Source organism: Natrix helvetica (assembly GCF_964273705.1).
Source record: "Natrix helvetica genome assembly, chromosome: 4".
NCBI classification, from domain to species: domain Eukaryota; kingdom Metazoa; phylum Chordata; class Lepidosauria; order Squamata; family Natricidae; genus Natrix; species Natrix helvetica.
Window position 1 is genome coordinate 68613379 of NC_138550.1, and position 23154 is coordinate 68636532.

At 38.9% G+C, this 23154-nt stretch overlaps 1 protein-coding gene across 2 annotated transcripts in view; it reads left to right on the top strand.

Annotated features, from left to right (window-relative positions):
* Positions 1–23154, top strand: part of HDAC3 (histone deacetylase 3) — a 47661-nt gene that overhangs the window by 17819 nt on the left and 6688 nt on the right. For both annotated transcript variants that reach the window (XM_081950478.1, XM_081950479.1), the window contains exons 3-12: positions 516–658; positions 8075–8156; positions 16073–16129; positions 16219–16274; positions 18760–18893; positions 19060–19140; positions 19238–19311; positions 19458–19522; positions 20638–20727; positions 21137–21195. In XM_081950478.1, the coding sequence (XP_081806604.1) occupies positions 516–658; positions 8075–8156; positions 16073–16129; positions 16219–16274; positions 18760–18893; positions 19060–19140; positions 19238–19311; positions 19458–19522; positions 20638–20727; positions 21137–21195 (841 nt within the window). The remainder of the gene's footprint in view (positions 1–515; positions 659–8074; positions 8157–16072; positions 16130–16218; positions 16275–18759; positions 18894–19059; positions 19141–19237; positions 19312–19457; positions 19523–20637; positions 20728–21136; positions 21196–23154) is intronic.

The window sequence follows — 23154 nt, forward strand, 5'->3', positions numbered from 1 at the left end:
CAAGTCCCTTTTGGGAGAGGGGGCGGTATATAAATGCTAATAAATAAATAAAATAAATAAATAAATACCAAGGGGCGGTGGACTGAAAAAGTTTGGGAACCACTGGCCTAGTTGTTCCCCAGCTAAAAGTTTTTAGAGCCTGTACTAATGCTGAGGTATTCTTGATTCATGTGCATATTTTGGTCTCCATGTTTGGGATGCAGATACTAATTCAACAGTTACTCTTGAAGAATTGTGTTTAGTAATAGTAGTAGTAATAGTAGTTTTAATTGTTTTGTCTTTTTATATTTAACACTGTCCAATTTACATTTCTTCCTCCTCCAATTGAAGTCTTCTCCATCCTTTCCTCCCCAATTGTATGTAGATGGGCGAGATGGGTGTGTATATATAAATATAATTATGCTTGCCAGCTTATGGTAACCTACCACATGTATCTGAGAAAGTGAACTTTAGCCTCATAAGCTTGTTCAATAATAAAATGGTTATTAAGATGCTTTATAACTTTTTTCCTGCAGGTATTTAAGCCGTATCAAGCTTCTCAGCATGACATGTGTCGCTTTCATTCAGAAGATTATATTGACTTCCTTCAGAGAGTTAGTCCTAACAACATGCAAGGATTCACCAAAAGCCTCAATGCTTTCAATGTGGGAGATGACTGGTTAGTATTCTACACCATTTAGATATATAGGATGGGTGAGAAGGGTGCAAAGTTTATATGTTTTGGAGACTGCATAAGAAATGTCTCCCATGGATAAAATTTATACATTTTGGTATATTTAAATTTTGTCACTAAAACTTTGATACTTAACATCTAAACCATTCATCCAGCTAATTAGGAGACTTAACAATTTGTTTCCTGTCAAGGACAAGGTAGTTCTTTCCTCCATTCCATTTATAGAAACCAACTGAACTAACAAATCTTCAACTGGTAATGGGACTAAATCCTCAACTGCACTTGAAGGCGATACGATATTTAGGGAACACAAGACAGATTGTGTGATATTCATAAAGATGCTGGGAAGCTCAGAAGGAACAGCTGGCAACAGCAACTTCTTCCCCTCAGATCTCTTGCTTCATTCTGCCTTATGATAGTGTGATCCTGCTAGACTTGTGATCCCAGTGTTATCTCCATAGCAATAGACATCTCTATGTCCTCAGCGCTCTCTGCCATTTTTTTCATTTTAGTTAGGCATTTTTGAATGGGCAAGTTCTCCCCTCCACAAGCAATTATAGTTCTCAAGATATAAAATATACTCAATAGCCCCAAAATATTGGATCTTTGAAATCTTAAAATATGACATTTTAAATCTCCATGCTTAGTGTTTATACACAAATATATTTGTACACATAACAGCTAATCTTTTGGTGGGACCAAAGACTAGCAAGAGTCACGGCGGTTTTTCCTCTTTTAAACCTGACCTTTTCTAAAGGCATCAGTTATCATCTGGAAGGAACAATCTCCCTCCCCCTGGAACCACACAAGGCAGAAGCTCCCCCTTCGTGTCTGCGTGTCAGCAAAGTAGCCCTTGATTTTTCCCCATGGGGATCCACACGGCCCCTTTGGCCATTAAGAGATCATTTGTTGGGCAGAAAAAAGGAGCTGACATCGCAACGGTACGAAGCACAATCTTGGAGCTCCAAGATCGCAGTTGACACTTTTGCCCCTGGACAGTCCATTTGGACCTAAACCGTCCCAAAGAGCTCGTGACAGGGAAGAGTACGTCTTGCTGATCTCAGGGACACCGCAAAGTCCCTGATTGATCCAAGAGAATCTCTTCTTGCCGGCGACAATAAGCACAGCCTCAAGCTGCTGAAGTTGGGACAGCTCCGCAACGGGAGGAAAACGGAAAAAGAAAGTGTGTCCATCTGGTGAGGAAATCTTATTTTTATAAATGACTGCCCAAAAAAGATTGAAGTTAAATTAAACTGGTAAAGAAAAGGAAATAAGCGGCGAAATTAAGCATTATTGGACAGTTATCTTTTTTTAAAAAATTTCTTTCTATGGATGGAAGTTTTGTAAACATTTTTTACTTTTTAAAGTGAAAGTATCGAATTTTCTTCTATTTCTTTTTTTACCTATGGATTAAATCTTTTCCTTTATTTCTACAATACTAGTTGGGATGGATTTTTTCTTTTTATTTTGTTTCATTTCAGAATTTTGTTTCTTCTAAGCCTGAAACATAAAGAAGATATAAAAGGAATATTAAGAGGGTAGTAATCATAGAGGGAAAAGAAGTTACACTGCCACTTGGAGGTTGGAGATTGAGACCTGGAAACATTGCTTTTCTTTTTTCCCTTTGATCATTTTGACCTTACACTTCAAAGGCTTCAGCTTGTTTATAGAAGAAATAAGGAGAAGAGCATGGGTTGTTTACACAGGTGCTCTTTGGATGCTTGTTGGTATCTGGAAAAAAGTGAAAACAAAGATTTGTTTTTAAACCAGAGTGGCAGTGTTTACTAATTGGAAGGATGGCACGACATCAAAATGAAATCATAACATTACAACAGATTATGTTTGGAATTCAAAAATTATTAGAAACAACAGAGAGAATTGAGAAGAGATTGGAAAGTATAGATTATAATGCAGTAAAATTCGATGGAAAAATGGAAGATATCCAGCAAATGGAAAAAGTGGAGGCTAGAGTCCTAAAAACCCAAGGGAAAATGAACAAAGAGGCAAGATAACCATGGATATTGACAGTGAACTGAGTGTGGTTGGAGATGGAAAGAGTGGAACAAGGAAAGGGAAGATAGATGGAAAGGTGCTTTACTCCAGATTTCAAGGTATAGAAGAAGAAAAAAGAGAAGAATTGATGGACTTAAGGAGAGAAACTTTGACAAAAACACTACTGATAACCAAAGATAAGCTGATTAAAGAAGCTAATGGAGGGTTTCAAGATTTTACAAGATATGTAACAAGCAACAAGTTGTGAAGAGAAGTCCAAACAAATTTGATTAAGGAAATAACCAGAAGACTAATTCCACAAATGGCGAAAGAAATAGGACTACACTATTACTGGAAAGACACAGGTTGAGATATTAAAATTAATAATAAAACACTAGTTAAATTTAGTTAAAATTAGGGCATTATGTTAAAAATGTAGTGATAATGGATAAAGTTAGACAAATAATTGATAATGATTACAATGTATACATATGTATTGGTTTGATAAGCGGAAATTTGGTATAAATTTTAAATGGTGAAAAAAGGGGAAAAAGTAAGTTAAACTTAGTCAAACTATTGTTAAATGACTGATAATGATAATGTAATAATTTGTATTGATATGATAAAAGGGAAATTGGATTTAAATTGTAAACAATGATTAAGAAAAGAGGTTTAAAATTTTGTTATTAAACATAATTAATTTTTATTTTGAATGTGTTATAAAGATATAATGTGGCTGGATGATATTGAAAATAGATAAGGGAATGCCATTATGTGGTTTTGTTTTAATTTTGGAATGTTTGTTATAAAGGGACGTTAAAACAACTACAGTCATATGAAGGATGAGGTATGATAATAGCAATATATATAAATATATTTGATGTAAAATATATAATTTGATATGAATCATAGGTGATGACTGTGGAAGGGATGCACGAAAGTTCTTTGTAACCAATTGACACACTTTCTACAATTTGTAAGGGAAGATGATTTTAAGGTGTTTGTGTTTATTTTTTAAACGAGATAGATCATTTGTTGGGCTTACAAATAACCCTCTCTCCAAGTGCATTTCAACTTCGGCAAATCCCAGGATCGGTTCAAGGGTCCCCCACCGTAAACTCTCCCAAAGGCTCATACTTGGCTCTCGGTGTTACCACACAAGTACCTGGTGAAGATCACGGGATCTTGAAACACAGCTTCAATTTATTGCTTTTTGTTTTTGTCCCCCGGTCTCAAGACAATGGAACAACTGTCACTTCCCAAAACAAACGTGCCCAATGCTACCTGGAGGGCTCCAATGCTTTTGCCAAAGCAATCCAAACACCCACGAAGAATAGCTGCCACTTTTCCCAGAAGAGTCTGAATCAAAACAAAGTGCCCCAAGTCCGGGCACCCTTCTCATCTCTTCCCACCCATCTCTCATCCCCTCTCTCTCCCTGGGAACTTTGCGGAGGGAGCGGAAGGACCATCAAGGGGACCCTGACAAGACATTCCTGGGGAGAGGATGAAGCAGCCCTGCTGCCAGAGCCCAGGCACTGCTAACTTGGAAGGAATGGCTTTTACATTTGCACTCTGTGTCTCCTGAGAGGTCTTGTGGAGAAGTAAGCAAGCCCCTCATCCTTAGCTATGCAGCTTCTTCCCCCGCTCTTTCTCCTCTGCTTTAACCCAGCCTAGCCCTCCATCTCCCTCTGAGGAGGGACACCAGGTTCAAAGGGGATGAGAGGATCAGGACAAATCAGCAAAAAACAGATCCTTCCACCAGTGGTGAAATTCATTTTTTATACTACCAGTTCTGTAGATGTGGCTTGGTGGGCATGGCAGGGAAAGGATACTGCAAAATCTCCATTCCCACCCCACTCCAGGGGAAGGATACTGCAAAATCTCCATTCCTACCCCACTCCAGAGGAAGGATACTGCAAAATCCCCATTCCCTCCCCACTCCAAGGAAAGGATATTGAAAAATCTCCATTCCCACCCTACTCTTAGAGGATGCAGCACTCTGATTTACCTTACACTCAGGCTGCTGTGCAGCTTGAGTGCGCCAGCCAGATATTGTCAGTCCCCGCATTGTCAGTCCCCTAAATTTTGGTATGCCCATGTATGTATAGGAGTAAAAAAAGTCTCTTGTAAAGTTCTTTAAGAGCCATACTGTAATGCTGGGCCCCTTCTAGCACCACTTGTATGTTAGATTTGAACAAAACTAACTTTTTCTTGAAGTCAAAGAGAAGGCTGTACGGAGCAAACACTGAATGTAAGCAATTATTTTTTTAGTGAAGTCAAGGGATACAGACCATTGTTAATGAATTACAGCAAGTCACCTTAGTTCTTTGAATGGTTTTATAATCCCTGTAGGTGCCTACATTCACCTTGCCATAATGCAATTAATTCGTTCTGTTTTACTACTTTTTACTACTAACTCATTGCTTAATTGTCCAGCAGTTTCAGTCTCTGAAGTCAAAAGGATTCATCAACTGAAACCTCAGGCAGTGATTATACGTAGCAGAATTAATTATGTTGATTATCCTGCATGTCTTTATGCATATTTTAACAAAACTGCCATTTCCTTAGTGACTGAAATATGATTGTTACACTCTTTTTTAAAAAAATATCAAGGGTTAAACTAATATACTCTTAGTTTCTTGAATAAAATTAAGGAGTTATATGTCAGGTCTGCCATCTTCAGCTTCTTTGCTTTGCTGGCATCTTGCCATAAAATGCAAAGGATTGGCGAGGCAATTGGGGAAGTAAAGGTCAAGCATAGGAATAGGTAGGAAAAGGGGGGGGGAGGGAGAGACAAGCTGTCAGGAACCAGGTATAAATCCAGAATAAAGTGGCTGTCAAGGGCACACGCCAAGCTTCAAAGCTCAAAACATCAAAATCAAATAGTATTGGACACTGATGGACTGGTGAAGGGGGAGGGCCAGGAAAAGGTGAAAATTGCAATCTTTGCATGACAATACTCAGTTCCAGCTTTACTTTAATTGTCATCACTTAACTTTAGCAAAAGAACCTTTTACTTCAAAGAAATGGAGTCGAGGGTTTTTCTTTCCTAAATGTCCAAATCGAGACAGACCTGACGTTATGTGAGATACATATATTTGGAAAAGTTCAGGATTGAGTGGATCAGACAAATACTTATAGAGCAGTGGTTCTCAACCTTCCCAATGCCACGACCCTTTAATACAGTTCCTCATGTTGTGGTGACCCCCAACCATAAAATTGGTGTCTCGGTTCCTAAGACCTAATATTGTTTTCCAATGGTCTTAGGCGACCCCTGTGAAAGGGTCATTCGACCCCCCCCAAAGGGGTCCCGACCCACAGGTTGAGAACCACTGTTATAGAGGAAGAAAGTTGGATTCAGAATTTGTTGATCTATTGTCAAACAGTGATTTATGTTGCAAATATGGGATATGTATGACCAAGCCTAAGATTTCATTTGATGAAGCATTTGTTTTGACTCAATCTCAAAATAAATTCTATAGGAAAGGTGGAAATCCTCATCACTTGGTAAGTTATTCCTCTTTAAGTTACATGAAAATGCAAATCTTTTCCAACAGTTTATCTGCAAAACCAATGTTCTAATCTGGTATAGAAATAATTTAAACTACATATTAGCACCTTTTAATTTTTATATGCTTTACCTACATAAGCCACAGAATCAGAATTGAAAGAGGCTGTTTAACCTATTAATGCCAACAGTGCAAAAATCAGAATAAATCAAAATAATTTATTTCCCTTCAACCAGAGCCCAGCATTTGCCTGTGCAAATAGTTCCGCTATAGAACTGTCCTTGCAGTTAAGAACAGTTTAAAAAAATCTAACAGGCATTTCCCTTCCTGTAAACCAAATATGTATATACCCTGGAACAAGAGAGAATGGGTTCTGACCGTCTTTAGTATTTCTAGTATTTGAAAAATGCAGTCATATCCACTATGACCGTGATGGCTAACCTATGGCATGTGTGCCACAGCTGGCATGCAGAGACCTCTCTGCAGGCACGCGAGCCATCACTCCAGCTTAGCTTCACCGGGCATACACGCATGCCTCCTGCCAGCCAGCTGATTTTTGGGTGTCTGCCAAAATTTCCACATCTCTTGCATGCTCAGGGGACTGGGCACATGTGAGAGATGCCCACACATGTGTGGGGGGACAGGCAATGCGGGCATGCGTGGGGGTGGGGTTATGCGTGGGGAACGGGAGAGTGTGGGTGTGTGTGTGGCACCCCCCGGGGGCTGTTTTTGGTCCCAGGAGGCTGCAGGGAGGCCTACTAGGCCCAAAATGGGGTGCGGGGGATCGTGCACCCATGCGGGGGTGAATGCGGGGGGTCGCATGAGCATGCGCAGGGGGCAGGGCACGACGGGTCATGGCATGCATTGCGATATAGGAGCGAGCGCACACTTTCATCACACATGACAACAAAAATGTTAGCCATCACTGCACTATCATATACCTGTGCATTTAATTTTTGTTTCCTACATGAAGAAAAGTACCCTTGTCTCTCTTAAATTTAATTGCTCATCAAGTGAAACAATTTTCACTTCATGTAGATAATGGTATTTTAGGAAAAGTGCTGGTATAAAGGGTTCCCACCAGAGTTCAGCTATTACTGAGCTGTGACAAGGCTGAAGGGAGTCTTCAGGCGGTACATTTTGGATGCAAAACATCCAAATCACTTAAACATTAATTCTAGCCAGGAACTTGCCTATTAACTTATGCCTGATCTACTGCCTTATTCATTTTCATTGAGCTTCTCTGCAATATTTTTGTGGGAATCAATGACCAGAATTTTGTGTGAAGCTTTATTTCCAGTCTTTCCTTCCTAGTAACTATTGGTTCCTGCCAAGAGGTGAAAGTTGCAAGAAAGGTAACAAGATTGAAATCTTTAAATATAATAAGGGTGCGAACAAGGTTCTAGAAGGCAGTATTTTCAATATTAAGCAAAAATCAAGAACATGGGGGCATAATCTCAAATTGACAGGAGGGAAGTTCAAAAGTAATATTAGAAGTTTATAAGTTGACCGAAAGAGTAGTGGAAGTTTGGAACCAACGTCCAGAAGAGGTAGTGGATCACTCATCAGCAACTGAGTTGAAACATGTTTGGGGTAAACACATGTCCATTATCCAAAATAAAAAATAAAATAAATAATAAATAATAATTAAAATAAATGAACAAATAAATAATAAAACAAAAAACTCAAGGGCAGACTTAATGGACCACTAGGTCTTTTTCTGCCATTAGTTTCCTATATTTCTATGAAATCTTATGCATTATCATTTCCCACCCCCCAAAATTGGCTTCCCTATTCATTTTTCTTAACTTGAAATATAGTATTACAAGAAAGTAAAATGATATGGATCTGCTATGTTATCTTTAATTCCATATAATTGTCTGATTCTTTTCTCCTTCAGCCCTGTTTTTCCAGGATTATTTGAATTTTGTTCTCGATATACTGGAGCTTCCTTGCAAGGAGCAACACAGCTGAATAATAAGGTATAGAGGTGAAGCAGCCTTTTACTGTTTCATACCTTAAGATATTGACTAGAGCATTCTTCTAATGCTGTTTTCAACTATGCAGTAAAATGGCATTCATAACTTTTTATTGAAGTATGATAATAACTAAAGTTGAATAAATGCATAAGCCTAAATTAATAATTTGAAATTTCACAGTTCACTTTGGATTGGATTTCATTTAAATCATGATTTTAATCACTGGTTAGGAAGATTAATTATTTAAATTGCAATTTATTCATTAGTCCACAAGATTCTGTAATCATCCTTAGTAAAAATGCATTTTAAACTGTAATTTATGTCTTTCAGTACTCAAAACAATGCACATAAAGGTTTCATTTTTAGAAAGTCCATATTATATAAAACAATGATTTAGTCAGCTTTTTAGATTAATTTTGATGGAATGATAGTACTTGTGAAATTATAGGGATATCAACTAGTTACATTTTAATTAATTGTGGAAATTTGGGAGAATATTTTTGATAACTTTTGTCAAACTGTCATCAGATTTCTGTAGCCTGCTGTTTTGATTGGGTTTTGATCTATTACTTAGAACCTCAGAATATATTGTGATCATTTTCTGTTCCTCTCTCCAGCCCTTTAATTTGTATTTAGATTTATCTTTCTTGTCCCAACCTGCTTCCTTGACTCAAATAACTGCTTTTTTAGCTTTTGCACTTTCAGACAGATGTCAGTTACAAAATCTAAGATATAAGAAAGCAGAATAGAATGTAATTGTATATAAGCAAATATATACAGTATATGTATGTATGTAAAATTTGTGATTATTTCTTTAATCAATGTACATTTAAGAATAGTTTTAAATCCTTTTTAATATTTTTTAAATTGTATCCTGATAATTTATGCAAAGGCTTACACAGTGCTTGGCACTGTTGCAAAGGATGACAAGCATTATACTTTAATACGTGTGTATGCTCATACCTGAACATGTGGAACTCCTAGTAAAGGCAGAGGTCTGTATCCAATTTGAACACAGCAAGGAAGAAGCAATTACTAGAAAAAATGAACCCCAAGAGGAAGATAGTTGATAGCATGTTATTTACAGGACAAAAAACCCCAAAAAGACTGACCTCACAACCACTGGAGCTGAACAATTTCATAACCTGCCCCTGGAGGAAAATATGCAGACATTGGGAGAAGGGTCTCACTCATGTGTTCCAGTAACTCAGACTTCCCCAAAGGGGAAAAAAACCACAGGTGTTTGTGATGGGTGACTCACTTCTCAGAGCAACCGAATCAGCAATCTGCAGACCAGATAAGATTAAAGATATGTCAGAGAGGCTAATCAAGCCCACTGAATACTATCCATTTCTACTTTTTCGTTTGGGATGAATAATAAAACCAAGAACCTAGAAAAAAATCTAAAGATTTCAAGCAACTAGGCAGGAAAGCAAAACAATTTGGGGCATAGGTAATCTTATTTTTTATAATACCTATCAAATCCAATGAGGGAACGGAGGATTTTAAAAGGGATGGTGCCGTTGACAGAACTTTGGTTCCTGGACCATGGTGTACATTGCCTACAAAAAGCACTTCTAGTAGGAGATAGAGTACAAAGCCTGGAGGAATATGTTTGGAAAACAATTGGCTCTTCTTATCCAAAGGGTGTTAAAGCATAAATGGGTTAGGGTTAGGGTTAGGGGAAGTGTGAACAATCTTTAAACTAGACCAAAAACATAAATCCCAAGACAACAAATAAGACAATGAGGAAGGAGAGGAAAATTACATATAAACCAGCAGACATAGGAAGCAAATACAGGGTCAGCCATAAAGGGCTTAGGTGCCTATACACTAATGCTCAAACTACTGGGAACAAACAGAGAGAACTTGAAATCCCAGTAGATAAGGGTAGGTACTATATTGTTGCTATTACTGAAACTTGATGGATGGAACCCATGATTGGAACATACTGCTAGAAGGATATAAATTGTTCAAAAGAAAGACTCAGTGAAAGAGAAGTTGCATAATATGTAAGTAATCACTGTACAGCTACAGAAATACATAGTACCAAGGATGAAAGCCTTCCTGAATGCATTTGGATGAATATTAGATGAAAAATAAATGATATTGCTGTAGGTTTATATTACAATCTGCCCAACCAAACAGATAAAATAGATGAACTTTTTGCTGATCAGTTAATGAAGGTACCGTATTTTTCGGAGTATAAGACGCACCTTTTTCCCTCAAAAAAGAGGCTGAAAATCTGGGTGCATCTTATATACTGAATGCAGCATTTTTTGCCTCCCAAAACCCCACCCACTTCACCAAAATAGCCGTGCATTGCTTGTAGGAAACGTTTAGAGAACTTCTGGAAGTTGGGAAGGGCAGAAATGAGTGAAAAACGGCCCATTTTTTGCTCAATTTTAACCACCCCCTCAGCCCCCAGGAGCACTCTAAGCTTCCTAAAGGCTATCCATGCCTTTGGGGAGGGGGGAATGGGCCCGTTTTCATGAAAAATAGGCCATTTTTGGGAGGTTTGCAGTGCAAAAACTTTTTTAAAAATTTTCCTCTTCAAAACCTTGCTGCGTCTTATACTCCGAAAAATACGGTATATAGAAACAGCGTTGTAGTATTTGCAGACTTTAACTACACTAATAACTGGGAGACAAACCCTGCAGCAAGAAGATTAGACAGGTTCCTGATTTGTTGAGGCAACCAGAGAGTCACCTATACTTTTTTCAATATAATAAGAAAGTCAAGGAAATGATTGGTGCATTAATGGGGAAGATTGCAAGATAGTGACAAGGCAGCATAGAGAAAGTGGAACTGCTTAATTCCTTCATTTCATGCAAAAGGAAAAAAATATTCCAGCCTATCAAAAGCAATACCATGGGAGACAGAACAGGAATGCAGGTAAAAATAGCAAAAAAATAGTAAGAGAACACCTAAACACTTTAGATGAATTCAAAGCATCAGGACCAGATGGTTTACATCTCAGGGTTGTGAAGTCACTGGCAGATGTAATCTCAGAACTACTAATAAAAAAATTTCAAAGCTTCTGGAATATAGAATAACAACCAGAAGACTGGAAAAGAGCTGATGTGGTTCCAATTTTCAAAAAAGAAAAGAAAAATGTGGAACCAGGAAATTATAGACCAATCAGCTTGACATCAATACTTGGGAAAATCTTGGAAAAGATAATTTAAGCAACAGTTTTGTGACCACCTGGAAATGGGACGATTACTAGAAGCCAACATGGGTTTGTTATTAAAAACAGTTTGTGCCAAGCAAACCTTATTGCCTTCTTTGATAAAATGACTAAATTAGTGTCAGAGTTCCAAGTAACAAACCCAAAGCAATCAAAACTCTTGAGGCCTAGAATTTCCTCAAAGCATAATTTTATTAGGAATGTCATATTGGCACAGCTGGTGAAAACCCAACTTTGAAGGACCTAGGGTTTTCCCTACCCAGATCAAAACCCAAAGTTCTTCCCTTCAGGTCACAAGTCCATCACATGGTTGAATCAAGTCACAGTCCCAACTCCGGCTGGATTTTGTCTGCGCCCTCCAACACCTGGTAAAGTGTCCTTGGTTCCCATGGGAAAGAATGCTATTTTGGCTACACATCCCCCAGATATCTCTATCTACCCTCTTACGTTCCCACAGCTCTACCCAGCATTGCTGTGGTAGACCTGAAAATCCTCCCAAAATGGCTTCAGGACTGACAATTAGTGGATCAAGGAAATGCTGTGGAGATAGTATATACTTAGATTTCAGTAAGGCATTTGACAAAGTAGACAACAGACTACCTATTGGTAAGATACAACATGAGGGATGGACTGTACTGCCACCAGATGTATTCACAACTGGCTGACTAACTACACTCAATAAGTAGCCTTGAAACTACATGTACATGGGGGGGAGGCATGCAATGGGTACCACAAGCTTCTATTTTAGGGACAGTGTTCTTCAACTTCTTCATAAATGATCTAGATGTGGGGATAGGTGAGCTCATCAAATGTTCAGAACATCAAGCTGGGGGAAATTATTAACACTTTGGAAGGTAGGCTCAAGATTCAGAAGGATCTTGATAGACTTGTGCATTCTCTATCCAGCAACACACAGTTCAGTGGTGAGAAAAGTACGGTCCTGAACTTAGACAGGAAAAAACAATGCATAAGCATAGTAGAGGCAGTACCTGGCTTAAGTACATTAACTGTGAGAAAGATCTAGGTGTCCTAGTAGATCACCACTCAACTGTGAGCCAGCGGTATGCTGCAACTGCCAAAAAAGCCAATCCAGTCCTAGGCTGCATCAACTGAGGGATAGTATCAAAACCTTGAGAAATCATTACGTTGTTGTATATTATACTTGGAATACAGATAGTCTTCAATTTGCAACCATTCATTTAGTGACTGTTCTAAGTTACAACTGAACTGAAAAATGTGACTTACAATTGTTGCAGTATCCCCACGATCATGGGATCTAAGTTTGGGTGCTTAGCAACTGGCATGTATTTATGACAGTTGCATTGTCCTGGAGTCATGTGATCACCATTTGTAATCTTCCCAGTTAGCTTCTGACAAACAAAGTCAATCGGAGAAACCAGATTTGCTTAGCTACAGTATGTTTCATTTAACAACAGCAGTGAATTGCTTAACAGATGTGGCAAAAGGTTGTAAAATGAGGCATTGTCATTAAATAGCTGCCTTGCCTAGCAACAGACTTTTTGGCTCAATTGTGGTCATAAGTCAAGAACTACTCATATCTGGTCATCAGAATACAAAAAAGATTCTGAAACCCCACCAAAGGTGCGGAGAAGAGCAACAAAGATGATATAGGGTTTGGAAACTACAGGTACGAACCTAATGGAGGCTGCCCATTAGATTCATAAGTCAAAAAAAAAGTCGTCAAATGAATCAGTCAATTTTATGACTTTTTAAAATCAAATTCAATAATTGAGTCAAATAGCTCGTTAAATGAACAAAGATCTATGTACTATTTCCTCTGATTCATTAATTGATCACTGCCATCCTTAACCAACTGAGGCTTTCCCTCTGGCCACCTATCACCTGTTTCTGATGCAGCCTTCGGCTGAGGAACTAAATTCCTCCAAGCAGGCTCGCAGACCTCTCCTTTTGCAGTTGCTTAAAAAAACCCACTTGCCACTAATTAGCTTAAGGTCTCCAGCCAGGTACCCAGAGGGGGATGGGATTTACAGAGATCTCAGCTTGGAACAGTAACAGAGATGGAAGAGATCTTGAGGTCATCTAGTCTAACCCACTGCACTCACAAGAGCATTTCTGATAAATGCCTATCCAGTGTCTTCTTAAAAACTTCCAGTGATGGGGCACCCACAACTTCTGGAGACAATTTAAATTCAAAACCTACAAACTACAGTAATATGTATTAATCTCTAAAATAAAAGTAAGGCAGTACAACGCAATAGAATGTTTAGATGCTGGCTAGCATTTCTACACAGTTTCAAGGCAAATGCAAAAAATATATATTTGCAAAGTACTGTACTTACAAACAATAGTTTGCAAAGTATAGTACTTAAAAAGCAGAGCAGTTCCCATAGTGCTTACAAAGAGTACAGTACTATAGAATAACAAAAAATATTTAAAAATAGAAGCAATTCAGTCTTGCACTAGTCCTCAAGCCCACACAGCACCAAAAAAAACCAAAAACAAACTCAGCACCGCACCAGCTGCAAAAATCATTGGATATTGTTTGGCCATGTGACCAGGGACAAAAAAACCCCAAACCCTACCGGCTTCAGGAAAATGAATTTTGTAACCTCAAAGAGTCAGAGTTAAAAATGGCTGGTAGTGCTGCAGCAGTGCTGAATCCAAGTCACATGATTACAGAGGCCTCTTTGTATCGCAGGATTGCAGTTTTGAATTTCTAACTTAAGTACCCTTTCTGAATAAATTTGTTCTTGTGAAAATTCTGTAAATGAATTAAGTTCATACTTAAGTATTACTTGTATATGATCAAGGAGAGATTCAACCTAGAAATGAGGAGAAATTTTCTGACAGTGAAAACAATCAACCAATGGAACAGCTTGCCTTCGGAAGTTGTGGGAGCTTCATCACTAGAGGCTTTCAAGAAGAGACTGGACTGCCATCTGTCAGAAATGGTGTAGGGTCTCCTGCCTGGACCGGGGAGGTGGTTGGACTAGATGACCTACAAGATCCCTTCCTACTCTTGTTATTCTGTTAACGAAGAGGATTAGAGGTGACATGTTAGCTGTCTTCCAATACATGAAGGTAGTGGTGAGATTCAAATAATTTAACAATCGCTTCACCCAGGATCAGGTTGGCCATCATGGAAGATGTTACCCATCTTTGTCCTCTAGCTCCACCGCATATGTGGGATGAGCTTCCTGCAACAGCCAACCTAACCCTGGGCAAACCAGTTGTTAAATTTCCCCTGCCCTGCCCACCCACTATCAAAGTGGATCCTGGGTGCTGCACTGCAATGGAGAAACGGGAAATGGAGCAGCCGGCACAAGAGGAGGAGGAGCAGGGAGAAGAAAGAGGGAAAGCGGCCTTCCTTCACACTGGTAATTCTGTTTCTCATTTCTCCATTGCAGCGCAGCTCTGCACTGCGAAACATGCCCCACCCACCACCACCCAGATGCCCTCTCTTCCCCCAAGCATTTCTTTGCCTACCTGATTTTCAGCTCTGTTGCATTTCTCCATCGTATTTCTTACCGTTGTGTGCCGGGAAACCAACCTTTGTGGGACTAAAAAAAAAGTTTGATCAATCTATTCCAACTTTGCAAGATCTTCTTTTTCCGCAACAAGTTGGAATTGATTGATTGAACTTTTTGTTTTAGTTTTGTTTCCCTGCACAGGACGGTGAGAAACGGGATGGAGAAACACAACGGAGCTGGAAATCAGGTAGGCAAAGAAATGCTTGGGGGAAGTGAGGGCATCTGGGCACCAGGCATTGAAACAGGCCCGTCTCTCCACCAGCTGCCCAGGCCTGCCGGAGGGAAGGCCAGCATCTACTGGCACTTAAAAGCGGTGGCATTCCAGCTCTGGCTGCGAAGGGGCAGCCGGCATGGGCACTGCAACCAGGATTCCTGCTCGCTTCATCACCCTCCCCGATCCTTGGAGCTCCACTGGTGCTTTGGCCCTGGACTGCTGCCTTATCTGCAGGCCCCACCCATGCCACCTGAGACAGGTTTTGTCTGAGTGACGTGATTGAAGGTTTCTGTCGCTCCTCTCTTGGACTTTTGGGGAGGGTTTTTTTCCACCGCCTGGAAGGAAGTTGAACGAAAACTAGACATGTTCCAGAAAGCACAGATTTTCCAGAACACGTCTATCCAGTTTTCCAGGGCGCTGCTCTGGAGAGTCCAAAGAAGGGGTTAACCCTTCTTTGGACTCTCCGTTGCAGCGCCCTGAAAAGGACCCTTCAGGTAAGACAATGGTCATTCTCAGGAAAAAATTAGATATTGGTTCTACTGAACCAGTGCGATCCAGCTGAATCCCACTACTGCATGAAGGGCACTCATAGAAAAGAGATGTGATATTCTCCAAAGCACCCAAGAACAGGGCAAGAAGCAATCAGTGGAAGCTTGGATACAGAGCCATCCAACCTAGAACTAAGAAATTGTGAGAACAAGTATTCAGTGGAACAACTTACCTGCCAGAGTAATGAGTGCTCCATCACTGGATATTTTCAAGAAAAGATTGAATATTGATTTGTCTGGCGTAGTATAAGATCTTTTGCCTTAGGCAGAGGTTAGACTAGATGATTCCACCCCAGGCCCCTTTCAGGTCTACGATTCAATGTTTCTGGTGCAGTTTATTAAAAGGGGATAATACAGACTAGTGAAATAAAGTATAGATTTTAATGATATTTTATTAGATATTTCATTTTGTGATCATTCTTTTTTCAAAGTTAATATTTCTCTTCTATTCTTAGATTTGTGATATTGCAATTAATTGGGCTGGAGGACTGCATCATGCCAAGAAGTTTGAGGTAATAGTCAAGTCTGCTTTATTTATTAGAAAGGCACAGTGGTTCCTTTTAACTAACATACAGTAATTTCTTTATTTTTCATTCTCCAGGCTTCTGGGTTTTGTTATGTGAATGACATTGTGATTGGCATTTTGGAGCTTCTCAAGTAGGTATTCTTGTTTGCATAAATAATTCACCACAGTACAAGTGTTCTCTCCCAATGTTCCCCTGGGATTCTAAATATAGATACATGAGGTCTCTTTCCAGGTGCCAAAAATTAAAAATGCCCAAACATTTAGAAAATATTGGAAAACTCACCCCAGAGTTCATTATAAAACTCACCCCAGAGTTCATCATAAACTAAAAGAAAGAAAAGCAAAAAGAATAAAAAAGTGCAAAGACAAAAATGTAGACAAAAGAGATAAGAATGTAATTAAGAAAGAGAAAAATATATAAAGAAGTGATTTCCAATGTTGATTGCAACAATTTTTAACAATTATGGTAACTTTTCACCTCTTCCAATTTTGTCTTCATTCGATGACTCATTTCTTATCTTTAAACAAATCCATAAAGTATATAATTTCAGTCCTGGTGTCATCAAATCCATTAAGAGTTGTCAGGAAGTTGTTCCTCAGTTGCCTGAGTTGCTCCTGTGACACTTATCGAAATAAACCAATTTTATATTCCTTCCTTTTACTTCTAACAATCTCAATCTTTAGACCATTCAAGTAATGTCATAGAACTTGATTTATTTTCATTTCTTTTTTTATCCTTTAATCACAATTTTCATCCAACTTTAACAGACCTCTTTTGTAAATCCAATTTGCTTCTTACTGTAATTCTCTTTTGATTTTTAAAGCATCAACTGATTTCTTTTACATGCCTAATGAGACATCTCCTTCCATATCATTCTATCCTGTCATTAGTAGATCCACTTTTAGTGTCAATTCTGTCTCTGTCTTATCAGATAAAACTTGTTCCTTTTCTGTTTTTTTCCATAGCATCTTTGGACACAGTCTGTCTATAAAACCAGCATTGTTATTGACATTGTTGATATTAACTTGTGATTCCATTTTTCACAAGTATCCATCAGTATTTCCAATGTTACAATGTTTTGTGTAATTCTGTAACTGTTAATTAGGTTTATGTATTCTTCTCCTTTAATTAAAAACTTTAGTTCCCTCTAGAGTTCAATTTTTAAAATTGTTTATTTCAATTGTGTCTTAGGAAACAAAAATGGTTGTTTTATGGCCCATATAAAGGACTTCCAGCCATTAACAAAATATTGCATCAACATCCAATTTCACATGATCATGATCAGAGTAAAACTGGTTGCCAAGAGCCCTGAAATCATATGATCACCATTTACAATCTGCTCTGCTAGCTTCCCCAGAAAGTCAACTGTGAAACCAGCAAGGAAGCTTGTATGTTGCTGCTGCTGCCTGTCATAAAGCTGAGATGCTCTCCTGGCTGGCAACTCTTTGAGAATGAAAAGGCCGTAAGGTGGTTCCCTTATGGAGGGAACCACAGAGTTCCCTCCATAAGGAGGGAACCCTGTGGAACTGAATTTTCCCCACCCTGCCCTGCAAGGCAGCCCTTTGAGAAAAAAAGGGTTGCTTGTGGAGGGGAATTTTTCCAGCAGGCTACAGAAATGGAAATTGGATCCTGAAGATTGAGCTCCATTCCTGCAGCTCTCTGGAAGAATTCCCCTTCCAAACATGGAGAATAGGGGAACTCCTCTAGCAGACTACAAAAGGAAAGGTCAGATCTAAGTTCCTGCAATCCACAGAAGAGTTCCCTTCTGCAACCACACACGAGCTGAACTCAACAGGCGACTCTTTCACTGCCTCTGCTTAATGGCCAGAGAGATTGCTTAACTACAATAACCAAGAGTGCTGAGATTCTCATTGTTGACTAAAGCAATCATGGACCCTCTTCGCTCAATAATGAAGATTATGGTCCCAATTGTGGTTGTACATTGAGGACTACCATAATCCTTCCCCTGGGAAAGTGAACATTTTAATTCCGTGGCCATCGTAATTCTGAACTGTCATGAAACAGTTGTAAATCTGTAAGAACTATCTCTATAATGCATTCCAAAATCTTATTTCAAATTTATTTGGACCCTTAATCCATTCTTAACTTTCTAAAATCAAAGTTTTAATTAACTTTTTGTTGTTTATTTCTAATGTTTTAAATTCTGGCAGAAGTACTGGTGATATTTTTGCTTGCTCATTGAGTTCAGAGGAAATGTATTAACTTTAGGGATAACTTCAGAAATTCTCTATACACCATAACTCCAGACTTAATAAGTTCTTCATCAATTGTGAGAGGAGAATAACAAAGACAAGAGGGTATTACAACTACAGAGAAAATAAAGATGATGCATGATTGAAAAAAATCTTGAAATAGAAAATGAGCACCTTTGTCTGCAATTTATCGGAATGTGATCCTGGACAGATTTTTCTTTTTTCAGTATGATTTTTAAAGTGCTGGCAATTTAGATCAGCGTTATCAGAATTGCAGTAGCTCTGAGGAGATGCTGCTGTGACACTAGTGATAAGTACAGATTTTTCATACATGAAACTTTAAGTTTTACCGATGATAGGAAATACGGTTTTTCCCACAGAAAAGGTTTTTTTCTCTGACAGGTACCACCCACGTGTGCTTTACATTGATATAGACATCCATCATGGAGATGGTGTGCAGGAAGCTTTTTACTTGACAGACCGTGTCATGACAGTATCTTTTCACAAATATGGGAATTACTTTTTCCCTGGTACAGGTACAAAATCTTTTACTGTTCTTTGTCAGCTTTGTCAGCTTTAAGAATCAGACTTCTATTAGCCAGCTAGTAAGTATGTGAAAAAAATTGAAATTCTGTTGTCACATTTCTGGAAAATGATGTTTTCTAATATGTACTCCTATTTAAATTATACACTGACATGTAGGTGATATGTATGAAGTTGGAGCTGAGAGTGGCCGCTATTACTGTCTAAATGTACCTTTGCGGGATGGCATTGATGATCAAAGTGAGTCTTCCACTGCGCTTTGTTGTATTATCCATCTTCAGTGCATATTTCAGCAGGAAAATCATAGCAGTGGTTTCTTTGTCTTTTTGTTTGGAAGGTTATAAGCACCTCTTCCAGCCGGTCATTAATCAAGTGGTGGAATTCTATCAGCCAACTTGCATAGTGTTGCAGGTGAGAATTTTTGATGGCTGTTCCTTGTAGTCATATGAAGGGACTCACAGATTACAAGAGGGGCTACAATAATGATGGGTAGGTTTGCTGGGAAATTTTAGTTGTCATTATTCCTCATTTTTATCTCTCCCACTTATCCCTTTAAGTGTGGTGCTGACTCCTTAGGCTGTGATCGCCTGGGCTGCTTTAACCTCAGTATAAGAGGACACGGGTAAGTCCATTTTATAACCCAACAAAAATTAAATGGGAAATTAGGCTAATAAGGATATGACTCTGCTTTTTTCTCTTTTAATGTTGTTGAAGTTCTGGTTTTTTAAGCATTAACATAAGACACCTCCCAAATTCTTCTGTACCCTCTTTTTATTATAAAACACTTTGTGTTTTATAAACACTCTGCCAACCATCCTGCAGGTTGCAAAATGGCTGGGGTTTTATATTATATTGAATGTGGTTTGCTTGGTTTTTAGCTGACCACCTAACCCTCACTAACAAATAAAGCAGAAAGAGTAGTTTATTTACAAACTATGTATATTTTCCACTTTGTTGTCATATGCTGCCAGGGATCTTCACAATGATGTTGCTGGTGGCAGCAAAATTTGAAGTCTATCTCTTCAATATCTGTGACTGCCATTTTGCTTTCTTTTGCACATATGCATACCCCTTAGCAAACTGCTGTCTTTATAATTGCTTAAGAGCTATAATTCATTTTCAGTGCTGAGCTTATTTTAAAGGGGAAAGTCACTCTATAAGTCACAACACGTTATTGCAATTCCAGTCTATGTCAATCTTAGAGAGTATGAAGAGATCATAGTTAGTTCTTGTCTTGCATCTATTCCTCCCGTTTTAATATTAGCTGTCAAAAAATATTATTGCAATTTTCTCATTGCATTAAAACTGGACCTGTGGTGTCTTTCAAAGTCCTCTGTAATTGATTCAAACTCCAGCAAGGGCTGAGACTCTTCCACTTTGGAGACAGAAAAGCATCAGAAAAAGAATGGCTCTCTCAACCACTTTCTGTCTTTGGATCTAATTATTCAGCTCTCTGCCCTTTTCTTCTGTGCAGTCTCCAGTGGATTTTCCCTAAATTAATAAGGTCCTTTGTTCAAATATTTGTGTGTGGGTGGGTGTTTGCAATCCCCTATTAGCTTTGCAATTTCCCAGCTTCAGCAAAATAGGTTTGATAACAACATTGAAATCATTTTAACAGCAGTCATTTACAGTAAATTACTAGATTTACACACACACACACACACACACACACACAATTTTATGTATACTGTATATGCAAGTATATGCCAATATAAATATTCTAACTTTGGATTCCAGGGAGTGTGTGGAATATGTAAAAAGTTTCAACATTCCCCTTCTGGTATTAGGAGGCGGTGGTTATACAGTTCGCAATGTGGCCCGATGCTGGTGAGTATTGTAAGAGCATTGAGATAGGCTGTCATCTTTCATGGCTATAAGTTATTGTAAGCTGCCCAGAGTTACCCTATGGCAGTGATGGCCTCCCACACCACACATGCATGCATGTCCCCCACGCATGCGCAGGCATCTCCCATATGCGCACGCCCCCATGAATGGCTGAGACCCAAAAACCAGCTGGCTAGTGGGAGGCATGCATGCATGCATGGTGGAGCTGAGCTGGAGTGACTGCTCACATGCCCGCAGAGAGGGCTCTGCGTGCCACCTGTGGCATGCATGCCATAGGTTCACCATCCCGGCCCTATGGTAAAATGGGCGGCCAATAAATGTAATAAATTAGTAAGTAAGTAAGTGGCATAGATATATGGTCTTGATGGATATGGTCTGCCTTTCCCTTCAGGACTTATGAAACATCATTGCTTGTAGATGAAGCAATTAGTGAGGAGCTTCCATATAGTGGTAAGTCACGTTCTTCTATGTTAAAATATAAACAATTATTTGTTTAACCTTTTCTTAGCCAGGTATATAAACAATACTATACTATAAATTTTATTGTATTTTAGTGTATAACACACAGTAACCTTTCTACATTTGTGCAGTAGTTTATATTTTATGCATAATATGCAGTTATAATAGTGTCTCATTTACCCTCAGTTCAAAGGTGAACAATTTCATAATGCAATTGAGAAATGTAAAACATTCTTCCTCCATACTATGTTTAGTGTACTTTCCCAGAAGTAATTGGTTTATTATGTTTATGAAATATTATTTCATTAAAGCAGAATGTCTGAATATTGTACTGAAATAGCATAGCCAGGGTTGTCATTAAAGTCAGATTAGGAACATCAGTAAATCTTTAACAAAACAGAAGTTTTAACATCAATGTACTGCCTTTTGCTGACTTCTAAGCAATTTCTGGGCTTGTATTAAAGGGGCTGCTTTTATTTTTTACATTTCTAATGTGACTTATAATCACATTGTCTGAAGAATTGCCTCTTTACTCACATATCAGCAATGATTTGTTAATGTTGAAGATCATGGGTACCCAGTTTGGAGAAAAACTGTATGCTAATATGCTAGATGAAGATGATATGCAACTGACACTAAGAATAAAAAGCATCAGGGAAATTTGCATTTCCTTTTGGTTTTTTTCTAATTGTAGAGCAGCCAGTTGTGAGGAGATTTTAGCAGATAAAATCATAGGGCTGGAAGAGACCTTGGAGGTTTTCTAGCTCAACCTTGTATCCAAGACAGAAATCTGTGTGTTTATGCTTTATGATATAAAGGCTCACAATAAATTACATGTCTCAGACAAAAGAGTGAAAACGTTAAGATTGTATTACAGATAATCTTCAGTTATGATAGTTCAATTAGTGACAGCTCAAAATTACAACACTTCTCCCACCCTGCAAAAAAGTACTGTATTTTTCAGAGTATAAGACGCACCGGAGTATAAGACGCACCAAAGTTTTGAAGAGGCAAATTAAAAAAAAAGTAGGTAGGTAGATAGAGGGATAGAGAGGGAGAGAAAGAGAGAGAAATAGAGAGAGAGAGAGAGAGAAATGCAGTAGCTATGTAGGGGGAGTGTGTGTGTGTGTAGGTAGGTAGGTAGGTAGAGGGATAGAGAGAAATAGAAAGAGATAGAGAGATAGTAATACAGTAGATAGGGAGGGAGGGAGAGAGAGTAGGTAGGTTGGTAGGGAGAGGGATAGAGAGAGAAATACAGTAGATGGGTAGGGAGAGAGGGGGAGAGAGTAGGTAGGTTGGTAGGTAGAGGGATAGATAGAGAGAGAGAAATACAGTAAATGTGTAGAGAGAAGATAGGTAGGTACGTAGGTAGATAGAGGGGGAGAGAGAGAAATACAGTAGGTAGAGGGAGAGAGAGAGAAATACAGTAGGTAGGTAGGGAGAAAGAGAGAGAGATTAGGTAGGTAGGTAGATGTTTCCAGGTGTATTTATCCATGTGCTGGAGAAGGAAATCGCTGACAATTTGCAGCACCTAAGACCTTGTTTCTGCTGGCACAGCACTTGATCGATGTAATTCTCATCAATCAGTTTAAAGAGCTTTCCGAAAGGCGGGGGGAAAGTTTTTGCACTATGCAAACCTCACAAAAACGGCCCGTTTTTCACGAAAAAGGGCCCGTTTTTTTTTAAAGGCATGAATAGCCGGGGGGAGGGGCTTGCAGAGTGCTCCTTGGAGCAAGGGTGGGGGCAAAAACAAGCAAAAATGGGCACATTTTTTGTCAAAAAAATTTACATGCATAGCCTTATGGAGGCTTCTAGAGTGCTGCTGGGAGCTGGGTGGGGGGGAAAACAGCCCATTTTTTGCTCATTTCTGCCCTCCCCAGCCCCCAGGAGCTCTCTGAAAGTCTCCAAAAGGGTATGCACGGCCATTTTGGTGAAGGGGCGAGGCTTCCG